Below are 11478 nucleotides of genomic sequence, written 5' to 3'. Positions count from 1 at the left end.
GGGGAGGGTGGAGAGGAGGGCGGGGGGGGTGGAGGGAAGGGAGGGGAAAGGGAGAGAGAAACACCTCGAAAAGAGAAAATCGGAGGAAAAAGTACTAACTAGATTTTGTGACACCTCTCTTGTTGTTGTTTGTGGTGGTTTGTCGGTTGGTTGGGTTTGGTTTTTTGTGTTGTTTTGTTTTGTTTTTTTTGGTTTAGGAGAGTCCTGGCGCGCTGCCCTCGGCCGACCCTCCTGCTACATTCAATCCCGACGCTTCGGTAGTAGAACTATCCTCAAAGTGCTGCTCTTGGCCGTTCCCCTGCACGGTGTCCTCTGATTCCTGACTCTCCCCACCTCCTTGAAATCCTCCATCCTCTGGGTTTCCCGTGGGGGTGGGCAGCCCCCCGGCATCTCTCACCCGCGGCCGTCGGCCCCTCCGGGACGGGATGCCGTTGCAGCCATCCTTTTTAAGGTGCCTGTGCAAGTGGTCAGAGCGGACGAAAGTCTTGAAGCAGCTGTCGCACTGGTAGGGCCGCAGGCCGGTGTGCACACGCATGTGGTTCTTCAAGTCGTAGTTGTGAGCGAACGCGGCTCCGCACTGCTGGCACAAGTAGGGCTTCTCCCCCGTGTGTTTCCGCATGTGGACCTTCAGCTTGTCCTGCCTGCGTGGAGAGAAAGGACACGGGGCGGTCAGCGGGATGGGGACGGCCTTCCTCCTCATCCTCATCCTCACCGTCGCAGGGTCAGGACTTTGCTTCTTCCCAGAGGAAAGCAGGCAGCGAGCAGCGCAGTGCCAGCGTAGCAAAGTGGGGGTCGGCATGAAGCCCCCCCTCCCACCCCGAGCCGGAGGGCTCTGCAGGGCCGGGAGGTGTCCTGGCACGGAGGGAAGGATGGAAACCTCGAGGATGCAGCCGGTCCTAATGAGGCTCCCAAAAGGAGCTGGGAAGTCGGGCCAGGCTGAGAGCAAACAACGCGGTTTTCCGAGTTGAATTCTGATCAAACCCTTCCTGAAAGATCAGCAGAGCGGCTCCTCCCCATCCGGGCACAGAGGAACCAGGAAGCAAAGCAAGCAAAAATCAGCACAGAGCTGTGGGTGATCCCTCCCCACCCGGCGGGCACAGCTCCATGTCCCCCACGCCCCCCATCCCTGCCCCATGCCAGGGCTCACTGCTCCCAGCGCAGCCCTGAGCCACGAAGGGCGGAGGGGGGTTTGCAGCAGGCAGCGTGACAGAGAAGGATGAATGGAGAGGGGAGAAGAGCAACACTGGAAGGGAAATCCGGATGATCTCGGGCTTGGCTGCCTCACACTGCGCCCACTGGGCTCCGCGTGGCCAAATGCAGCCTCCCACAAGCTGGGGGCAGTGCAGGAGGGCGTATTTTAGCTTGAAAGCAGCAGGGCCCCGATGTGTTATGGCCATGTTCAGGCTGGGGGGAGGGCACGGCTTCCACCCACATCTCTGCTTGCAATGAGCCAATGCCTCCTGGGAGCTGGTGGGCAGCAGGGAGTCAGTGGAAGGGTAAAGACACCATGGGGAAGGTAGTAAGGGGAGGGCAGAAGGGTGAGGAAGGTGAGGCAGTGGGATGAAGGCAGAAGAGGAAGGCAGAGGGGTGAGGGCAGCACACAGAATTGCAGCAGCAATGCCATCAGCTCCTCAAACCCCTCCACCACCGATCAAACTCCACCCTGTCCCATGGCACAGCCCCCGCTCTGCCAGCCCTCGTGGCACTTCCAGGAGGCCACAACCCGAGGGTGGGGAGGAAGGGGGGGAACGTGAGGACCTTGAACTACTCAGGTGTGGCAGCCGGAACCTGGGTGCAGGCACACAAAGTGCAGGCAGCCCCCAGCCCCCCCCGCCGTGGGCAGGGCGGTGGTGGTTGGCAGGGCAGTGAGCCGTGCTGCAGGGCTGGCATCCCGCCCCGGCATTATCTGCATTCCTCAGCTATCAAACGTGGGTCCCTGGCCGCCCGGGTGCGGCCCCGCATGGCTCTCAGGGTGCAGAGGGGACAAGGCTGGCAGGTGGAAGGCTCAGAGAGCAGCCCCACGTCCTGCACTCACCCGCTCCAGCCTACGATGTCTGCAGGGCTGGGAATGGCCCACACTGCTGGGAAGCAGCTCTGTCCTGCCAGGGCGTTGAGGAGGTGAGCAGCAAGCAGAGCAGAGCAGAGCAGAGCGGAGCAGAGCGGAGCAGGCTGGGCCATTCGGCTGCTCCTCCTTGCAGCCCACACATCTCCTGGCACAGCACGGAACCCCCGCCCTCGGCCGGGCGATGGAGGACGTGAGGAGTGGAAAGAGGACGTGCTGGAAGGCCTGGGCTAACCGGAGGAACCCCAACCACAGCCCTTGACCCAGTGATCCCACAGCAGGTTGGTTGCTGGCTGGAAGCGACGCCCGAGGAGCCGTGGGGTTTGTTTGAAGCCAGGTGGGCACAAACCCATCCCCAAGCACCCGGCGAGGCCACCGGCGTTTCCATCACCAGATGGAGACGCCTCTAAACGCCTTCCTGTTGGGATGGAACCGTCACATCACAGCACACGCAGCTCATCCCTTACCTGGTGAAGCGCACGTTGCAGATGTTGCACTCGTAGGGCTTCTCGCCGGTGTGGGTGCGGATGTGGCGCGGCAGCTTGCCAGCCCCCTGGATCACTTTAGCACAGATGGGGCACTTTTGGAATGCTTTTGCCCTGATCTTCTTCTCCACCTTTTGGGACCAGGACGGATACACGTCGCTCTCGTTCGAACTGCCAAAGTATTTCAAGTAATAATCCACGACTCCGTCGTCGTCCTTCCGCTCGTCGTCCCCGAGCTGCTGCCTCCCCACCGAGCTGATCACCTGCTGCAGCACGCTGGCAGCCAACCCGTCCACATCCCTGGCATCATCCTCCGTCTCCGCTCCGGTAGGGACGAAGCTGGGGGAGTCACCGGCGTCCTGCTGGTCCAGGGCGGCCCCGGGAGCCACCTCCTCTTCTCCTGGCGTGCCCAGGCTTCGGCCGCTGTAATGTCCGTTCTGAGAAGGTGAGAACAAGGAGCCAGGGGCGGCCGCCGCCTCCTCCTCCTCTCTGTCCAGCCACATGGCCGGGTTGCTGTCGGGATCACAGTCATTCGCCTTTGGTCTTTCGTTGAGGGAGGCTTGTGAATAGAAGTCCAAGCCGTTGCAGTCCGGCTCCTCCTCGTCCTCTTGGCCTCGGAAGTTGAGTCTCTGAAGGTCTCTCAACTCCGGGTTGGTCCACGGAAAGCTGCCTTGGTGGCCGTTGACGGGGTTGCTCTGGAAGAACTCCAGGTACTCTTTTGCTCTGAGATGGTTCCTTTGATCAATTTGATCTACTATATCCATCTGGTCATTTTTGGCCAGAATCTTCCTGTCCAGGAGATCCGTGCAAACATCCCTCACCGCCGGGATCTCCAGCAGTTTGGCGGCGTTGAGGATGTCGTTGACGTTGGAAGTGCTGACTGTAAGGGTCGCGGTGTAGGCGAACTCCAGCAGAGCCGACAAGGCGTCGGCGCTCACAAAGTCAATCTCATACACGTTTTGCTGGTCCACCACTAACCCTGAGGTGAAGAGCTTCTTAAAGTACTGGCTGCAGGCCGCCAGGACGGATCGGTGGGTGGGGAACTCCTGGCCTTCCACCAAGATGACCACGTCGCACAACAGCCCGTTGTTTCTCTGCTCGTTCAGACTGCTGAGGATGTCGCTGCTGTGATCTGGGAATGGGATCCCTATGGGGCCGTCCACGCCGCCCGCCATCGTGGATGCGAAAGGCTGCGGAGAGAAGAAAGGCAATGACTCACAGATGCTCCAAGACGGCCAAAGGAACGGATCCACTCCGTCTGTAGAATCGTAGCGTCATCAACAATACGGCCACTCATCTACGGTCATTCAGTCCAACCACCACCACCATTTCCCCATTAAACCGTGTCCACCATACGGCACCCAACGGCTGAAGAACCCAGAGCACACCCAGCAGCACGCTGCTCCCCAAGGGATGCTCTCCATCACCCCAAGGTGAGGCACATCGCAGCCCAACAGCAGGAGCCAACCCTGCCAACCCAACGTCTCACACTCTCTGGTCTGTAAAATGGGTGCAATCCTTCTCCCCAGCTCACTTCCCAACACGCACGGCCAAACACTGCAGGCTTGCTGGTAAATTTCTGAGGAGCTCCTCACAAATGTGATTTTTAAAGAACTTTATTGATCCAAAGGAGAAAGGAGCTTCTGGAGTGGGATTCAAACTCACGGCCGGCGATTTGTGGGTTATTCAGAAGGAGAGGTGTTGGCTTGGAGGGGGAACAGCCGCCCAGGGGCTGAGGGCAGTTTGGGGAGGGGTCCCCCGACCCCAGAGCTACAAGGGGTCCAGTGGAACCCCAAACCTCAGCCACCAGGGCTTTGAGCTGCAACGGGAGGAGCCCCTGGCGCTCCTGTACCCCTTCCCATCCAGACCGCAGGCTTCAGAGGAGTCCCCTCCGCCTCCAAGAAGAATCTGGGCTTTGCGGTGGCAGCGGCCAGCACTGGGGACACGACGGGAGCGGGGCTGGGGGCTGCGCTGTGGAGGTGACCCCCGTGCTGGGCAGGGGGTTGGGAGGAGCGGGGAGACGGTGTGGGAACGGCTGTGGGGTCACGCGACCGCCCAGGGCTGGCAGGGGAAGTCGCTGCTCATTCTGCTCACACAACACAGCCTTTGTGTGCCCGCCTGCGGTCGGAGCGATGCGATGGCTGAGATGGGGAGGGGGCAACGCAGCCAGGCCGGGTGGAGCCCACACCCCCCTCCCGGGCAGCACTATAAACTCCACCCTGCCCCTTTCTGGGGACGATGACCTGAGGATGTGTGACATGACACGGGGCCTTCCATCTTTCCAGAACCAAAAACCACCACAGCTGAAGGCAATGTTGGGCACGTGGCACAGTGAGGCGGTGCTCAGGGTCCAACAGCATTGGGTGACACACGGAGAGGTGACCAACAAGCAGCCCATTCGCAAGCACAGAATCATGGCGGGGAGCTCCAGCCCCTGCCCTCCACCCCCAGGCAGCTCCTTCCTCCCCCTCCGCCCCACACAGAGCACTGCTGTCCCAGACTGTGTGTCTCTGGTGCCACATTTCACCCCAAAGTGGCCGCGCTTTGGCTGCCAGCGCTGCGCCCTCCCGTGCAACCCAATGGGGAACTGCCAGCCTGAAATACGGCCGCTGGGAAGAGGTGCCGTGCAGCAATGCCAGAGCTCTCCTCCAAGCTCCCCAGCAGGGATGCGACCCAAGGATGGGGCTGTGCTGCATCCAGAGCCCAACACGATGGCAGAACAACAGCTCCGCAGCCGCCGTGCACCCACATGGGGCACAACGCCGTACCACAAATCACAGCATCCTCCAACTGCTGCTGTGTGCCAGGAGAGAATTACTACAATAATGTTGCTATTAAAGAACAAAATAAAAAGAGGCAGCGGTTTGCTGCCCAAGGCCCAAATATCACCCTCTCCCTCACCACCAATGAGCATTTTTCCCCCCCTACGAACAGCTCACCCCTATTATAGGTCACACAATGCGAGCCCTTGTCTTTCCATGCACACTCTGGGAGCCATCACCCCGGCTGCCCTCTCCTCCTCACAGCCACGAGGCCAGACCTGCAGGCAGAGCACCCTGCAGCCCCCAGCACAGAGCTTGGGAGGGGGGCTGGGTAGCAAAGCAGGGCTGTGCCCGCCGGGGGGGTGAAGGCTGCTGCAGCTCCTCCACGGTGCCATTAAAATTCTGCTGCTCCCGAGCAGGAATGTGCTGTCGGCAGTTTAGAGCCAAACTATCCAAATTATGTGGACCTGCCAAGCAGATGCGTGCTCCTGAGGCGAAGACCCTGTGCTTGGACAGGAACAAACGTGTGGTTATCATGCAAAAGGGTGCTGACGCTTTTTTTGTCCCTTTACTGCCCCCCGACTCAATGCCCCTATTTCAGTACTGCAACAAGAAATCCCTTCTATCCCACCCGGGCAGCACGTCTGGGGCAGAGCACAGGAGGAGACGCGTGACAGACCGAGATCATACAGCCATTGATGTGCAGAGATCAGAGCAGTGTCCCACACAAGGCTCTGCACGGACAATCTGCCCCTGTGTGCTGCTGCCAGACACCCCCTGCCGCCCCCACCCCCCCGACCCGTTCTGAAGGCGGCTGCCCTCATTCCCCAGCACTCTGGCTCTCCATGGGGTCTCATCACCGCAGTTTTAATTGCCAGATGGACAGATTGTCTCAGGAGCCGAACACGGTGATGGTGGCTTCCATCAGCTCCCAGATCACACAGTGGATCCGAGCTGGCACAGCACAGAGCCAACCAGCCTCCCCTCAGCCCTGCTCTCACGGTACCCCTTCCATCAGGCCCACCCAGAGCAGAGCTTTGGGGTCATCCTGCTCCAACATCCCGTGGCCTGATGTCAAAACCAAGCCAGCTGCTGCGCCCCACCACCCAGCTACAGCCTCCATTTCCGTGGCTCAAACTCACACCCGCACCAGGTAGGCAAAGCAGCCAGGACTGCCCTCACTGCTGCCAGGTCCAACCTGCCGGGGAGGTTTGCCTCTCCCTCCTGCCTGCAGGGGAAGCCCCAGCACAGCCCTGCTCCACACCTGCACGAGGAACTCCCCCTGAACCCCACGGATCCTTCAGCACGGAGCAGCATCCCCCAGCCACGACCTTCGTGCTGAGCGAAAGGGACGGAACCCAGAGCCTCAGTGAGCATCGGGAGAACCTCCCCGGCCACGAATAGCAGAGAAGCTGAGTTTTCATTCCCGTTGGAAGGACCCCCCGTGCAATGCTGGGAGCTGCTCCCCGTGGGCTGAGCGCAGGGGCAGCCCCCCCTTGTCAGCCATTTCCTTGCAGAGAGCGGCTGCATCCTGTGCTCACTCAGAGGGCCGATATCTTTGGCAGAGCATTAATTGGGCCTGGAGGAGCTGCGTCTACCCCTCGGGATGCAGAAATCCCAACGGTGCACCTTGTTTGGGTGCCGTGGGTGTGCGACCACCGGCACTGAGCCGTGCAGGTGACACACGCAGTGCCTCACCACTCCCGGACAGACAGGTTTGGGGTGTGATTCAGCAACCCCTGCACCTCAGGCAAACCCAACAGAGCCGTGTATAATCGTTCTACAACTCGACACTCCCAGCTCTCACCGCGGGGAGAAGAGCAGCAGAACCCCACGTCAGCCTGCACGGAGCAGGGCACGGGGACGGGCTCCAAACCAGCAGAAGGAGCAGTGGGAGATGGATGTGACATGCTGTGGTTGGAGCTGGGCGCTGCCATGGCCGCGTCTCAGGCTGGGAGTCCTCCAGGAGGCCGTAAGAGATGCTGCCACGGGAAGAAAAAGGCTTCCTGCTCTCCCCCAAAACTTTAGGATCAAAGTACTTGCCATGTGATGCCCAGAAGGGATGGGACAGAGGAGGGTTCTTCTGTCACATGAGCATGGGAAGGATGAGTGCCTGGGAGGATGGGGCCCCGCCATCCCACTCAGCACCTCCACCCCAACCCACAGCACAACACAACAGCAGCAGAACCAGAATGGGGAAAGTCACAGCAGCACCGAGCCACCGTGGCACAGCCCAGCGCTTCAGCAGGGGGAATCGCTCAGCACCTCTTAGGATCCCAAACAAGAGCAGATTTGGGGCTGATATCACTGGGGAACCCTTTGCTCGGAGGGCGGTGAGGCGCTGGCACCGCACAGGGAGCAGCGGGTGCTCCATCCCAGAGCACCATGACACAGTGGGGCCTGCTGCCCATCACCGGGTCCCACCAGGCCCACGGGGCTCCAGCCCAGCCCCCCCACACCAGGCCCCATTTGCACAGCACGCAGCCATTTGCACCACTGACAGCCACAACCAGGCCATGTTAACGCTTCTCCTATGTTGCAAGGTTAGCTTCAACTGGTTGCTCCACCCAGACCTCCTTGCCAATTTTCTCCTTTGTCATCAGAGACCGTATTTAATCCAGTAGGAATGTGCCTCCACTAAAGCCAGTGTAGGAATGGGTTCGAGGGGTGCTCACAGCACCCAGCATCGGGGTTGAGTGGGCTTTAAGGTTCCTTCTTCCAACCCAAACCACGCCACGCTTCTGGGATTCCGTGCTGAAAGCCTCCATCACCTGCACTGCTGTAATGCTGCACTGATATGGGACACAGCATCCATCAGAGCAGGTCTGGAGCCCCACGTAACCACGTAATCTCCTGCTCTGAGCCCATTCTCACCCACCACCCCCAGCCCAACCACGAAGGCTGCGGCCCTGTGGGCACACAGACGGCTCCCAGTCCTCCCTGCTGCCCGAGCAGCCCACACACACTGCCTTCCATTGCCTGAAAACACCAGAGCACAGCTTACAGGGTCAGGAAGGCCGCGCAGCCCGCATTAATGCAAGCTGCTTGCTGTGCTGCCGAGCCCAACTCTCTCAAAAAGTCAAAGCTGAGCGTGCCCACACGATGGGTTTTCTCCCACAGAGCTCTGCTGCTGCCATCCAGCAACACGTCAGCTCCCTGCAAAACCACAGAGGGGTTTCGAGAGATCCTCAGCCTGCTGAGGAGGACCTGACAGCACTGGGTGTTCAAAGAGAGGAAAAAATAAAACAAAACACGAAAGCGGAGTTAGTTTCAATGCTGCCCAAAGAAGCAGCAGCTCCTGGAAGTGCTGGGCAACACGGGGAGGGGAAGGTTTCTCTGTGAGCTCAGGAGCCCCACCAAGCTGGGGGTGCTGGAGAACACATGGGCAGTACTGCAGCCCCGAAAAAAAGAACCGAAACATCCCCCAGCATTAAGCCCTGCTGAGGGATGAGGCATGCAAAGGGGTGGAACAGAGCATCTCTGCACTGCTGCAATTCTCACAGTCCCCAACCCCCTGCCATAGAGTCACAGAATGGCCTGGGTTGCAAAGGCTCACATCCAGTTCCAACCCCCTGCTGTGTGCAGGTCGTCAACCAGCAGCCCAGGCTGCCCAGAGCCACATCCAGCCTGGCCTTGAATGCCTGCAGGGATGGGGCATCCACAGCCTCCTTGGGCAACCTGTTCCAGTGTGTTCCACGACGCTGTGCTCCTTCCCTCGGCACACGAGAGGGCAGCGTGGGTTCGGAGGGAGGAACGCCGCGCTGGTACCATGCACACACGGCTGCCTGTTGGGGCACGAGGCTCCTGGAGCCACAACCTGTAGCTACAAGCCCACGCTCGGCACCGGCCCAGCTCTGTGCTGGGGAGGCATTGAGCAAACAAACCAAGCAGGGCATAAAACAACCCGGAGATGGACTCGATGCTTTGCAGTTTGCCAATGGGGAAATCTGTAGGGGGGAAATAAGAGCGCTCGTCAGTGCACAGCTTGAGTTTGGCAGCGGGATGTGTGGAGTGCAGCAGTGTGGCTGTGGGGTGAAGGTGGAGAGGGCTTCAGGTGGTGGCAGAGGGGCAGCAGGTGAACATCCCAACTGCTCGGCAGCGGGAGCCCCAGCAGGGAGCTGCGCCCTGAGCCCCACAGCAGGAGAAGTCCTGCTATAGGCGCTGCAGTGAGTGAGCCCACTGGCAGGGGGCTGCACCCAGCAGCACTGCACGCCTCCATGCATTTCTAAGGGGGAGGGCCTCGAAGCGAAGCTGCCGTGCCCGGGGATCTGCAGTGCATCTCACCAACGTGCCCTTGGCTCCCACCTGCAGCGCAGGGCAGCTCGCGCCCGTTTCCAGTTTCTCACGCCTTGTCACATTAAGTGAGGACGCCAATCCCTTCCACACGCAGCCGGCTGCCTCCCCCACGGCCCACCAAAGGTTTTCTGAGCCCCTCACGCAGCACAGAGCCGCAGCTCAGGGCTGCCTCCAGCACCCACAGCAGCCGTGCCATGAGAGCTGCACGCAGGCTCTGCCCCGAGAGCCAGGCAGGGAAACTGAAACGACGCACAGAGGGAAGATGATACGGCTCCAGAGCTGGAGGAGCAGCAGCCAAACACCCCGTGTGCTTCAGCAGCAGCACGGCTGACCCCATTTCCTTCTGCCCCACGTCCCCATCGTTCCCAGGTATGGAACGGAGCCATAAAACCACCCCGCTCCCAACCAGAGAGGGGCACAGGGAGAGCAGCCCAGACAGCGACTTGCTACCTCTCCTTGAATTGAGTTCATCAAAAGGGTTTTAATTACAGATTGAAACCGGTCCCTTCCACTTGAGGTTAGGGCTGGTGGAGAGCAGAGTTAAGAGTGGCTGTTTATTGCTTTGGCTAAGCCAGATAACAAGTAGGTGTCTAATTGTCACAGAAGTCTTCTCTTTCAATAAACGCAGCATCCTGAGACTGGGAAAAAGCCCTCGAGTGTCAGTTTTAATCAAGATAAAGCCACAGCTCGGAACATTTCGGCTCTGTCTCATGCAGAGGTGAGGAAATTCGGGCACCCATTCCCTGTGTGGCCACAGACCACCATTCCCAGGGCCAGAACACAGCGAGGAGAGCAGAAAGACAAGAACACAATTAAATTAAAGGTGGGATGAGAGTCAGCAGAGCGGCGGGCAACGAAGAGCAACTTTCGCTCACCACCGGGTTCAGCCCTCGCCCCACAAACTCCCCCCGAACTGCTGACACATTGAAGGCTTGGTGGAAAAATCCCACCATCTCAGCCACGTTTGGGCTCCTCCTCGCTGCCTCCCTCCCCAGGACAAGCCAGAACAGGGGCCACAATGAATATTAAACGAGAACGGCTCCTGTCTAATGAACCGCTCCATTTCTCTCACTTTATTGCTTTGGAAGAGTGGTTGAAAGGCATTATCTCCAGCAAGCCTCACAATTCCCAGGCCAGCCCATCCCTCTGCCTGAGAAACCACCTCGGTTGCCCGGACAGTGCAGTTCTCCATCAGGACCTCAAGAAACAACGACGTTTCCTTTAACGAAGTAACAACAAAAGCGACACCAGCAACCTTTCTGCAACGCTGGGACGACCTCCCTTTAAATCCCTCTGGGCTGAGGCCTCCTGCACGGCAGTCTGTAAAGCACTTGTATCACGAGCTGCGGTCCGGAGAGTCGGGATGATGAAAAGCAGAGAGAGCAGCAAACTGAGAGCAGCAGCAAAGCTGAACTGCAAGGAGCCGAGCCGTGCCCCGTGGGAAGCAGGACCGCATCAGTGACCGCAGGCTGAGCACGTGAATGAGGGCAGCGATGGGAGATCCGCGCAGCCCGGCCGGCACCAGCTGCCTTTCCCAGCAGCTCCTCCATCCAAAGCACGGGCAGCCCCACCGGCACCCCCAGCCCGGGGTTTTCTTCTGCAGAAGGCAGCAGTAACCTTCGGCCCTACATGAGGGTGATGGAGCTCCGGGCTCAGCCTCGAGGCCCGGCGGTGGGCTCAGAGCATCGAGGCCTCAGCAGCAGCTCAGTGTCAGTGTCACAGTCACAGCCACAGCCACAGCCACAGCCACAGCCACAGCCACAGCCCCGCACACAGCCGGGCCGGCGGCCCTCAGCCCCGCACGAACCGAGGGCAGAACGCAGGGAGGTGGGCACCGGAGGGAGGCAGAAGGAGGGGACGGAACCCGAGTGGA

General features: G+C 59.9%; 1 protein-coding gene across 1 annotated transcript; it reads right to left on the bottom strand.

Moving 5' to 3' along the window:
- Positions 1 to 182: 182 nt before the first annotated feature.
- On the bottom strand, positions 183 to 4065 carry ZBTB7A (zinc finger and BTB domain containing 7A). The gene is made up of 2 exons (XM_003208187.4): positions 2530 to 4065; positions 183 to 641 (listed from the first exon to the last, which is right to left on the bottom strand). Exons 1-2 carry the CDS (start codon positions 3720 to 3722, stop codon positions 194 to 196), a joined length of 1641 nt encoding a protein of 546 aa, XP_003208235.1. The 5' UTR covers positions 3723 to 4065; the 3' UTR covers positions 183 to 193.
- Between the last annotated feature and the right edge of the window lie 7413 nt (positions 4066 to 11478).

This window comes from Meleagris gallopavo, chromosome 30 (genome assembly GCF_000146605.3).
Source record: "Meleagris gallopavo isolate NT-WF06-2002-E0010 breed Aviagen turkey brand Nicholas breeding stock chromosome 30, Turkey_5.1, whole genome shotgun sequence".
Taxonomy (NCBI): Eukaryota; Metazoa; Chordata; class Aves; order Galliformes; family Phasianidae; genus Meleagris; species Meleagris gallopavo.
This window is presented reverse-complemented; position numbering and strand designations above follow the sequence as displayed.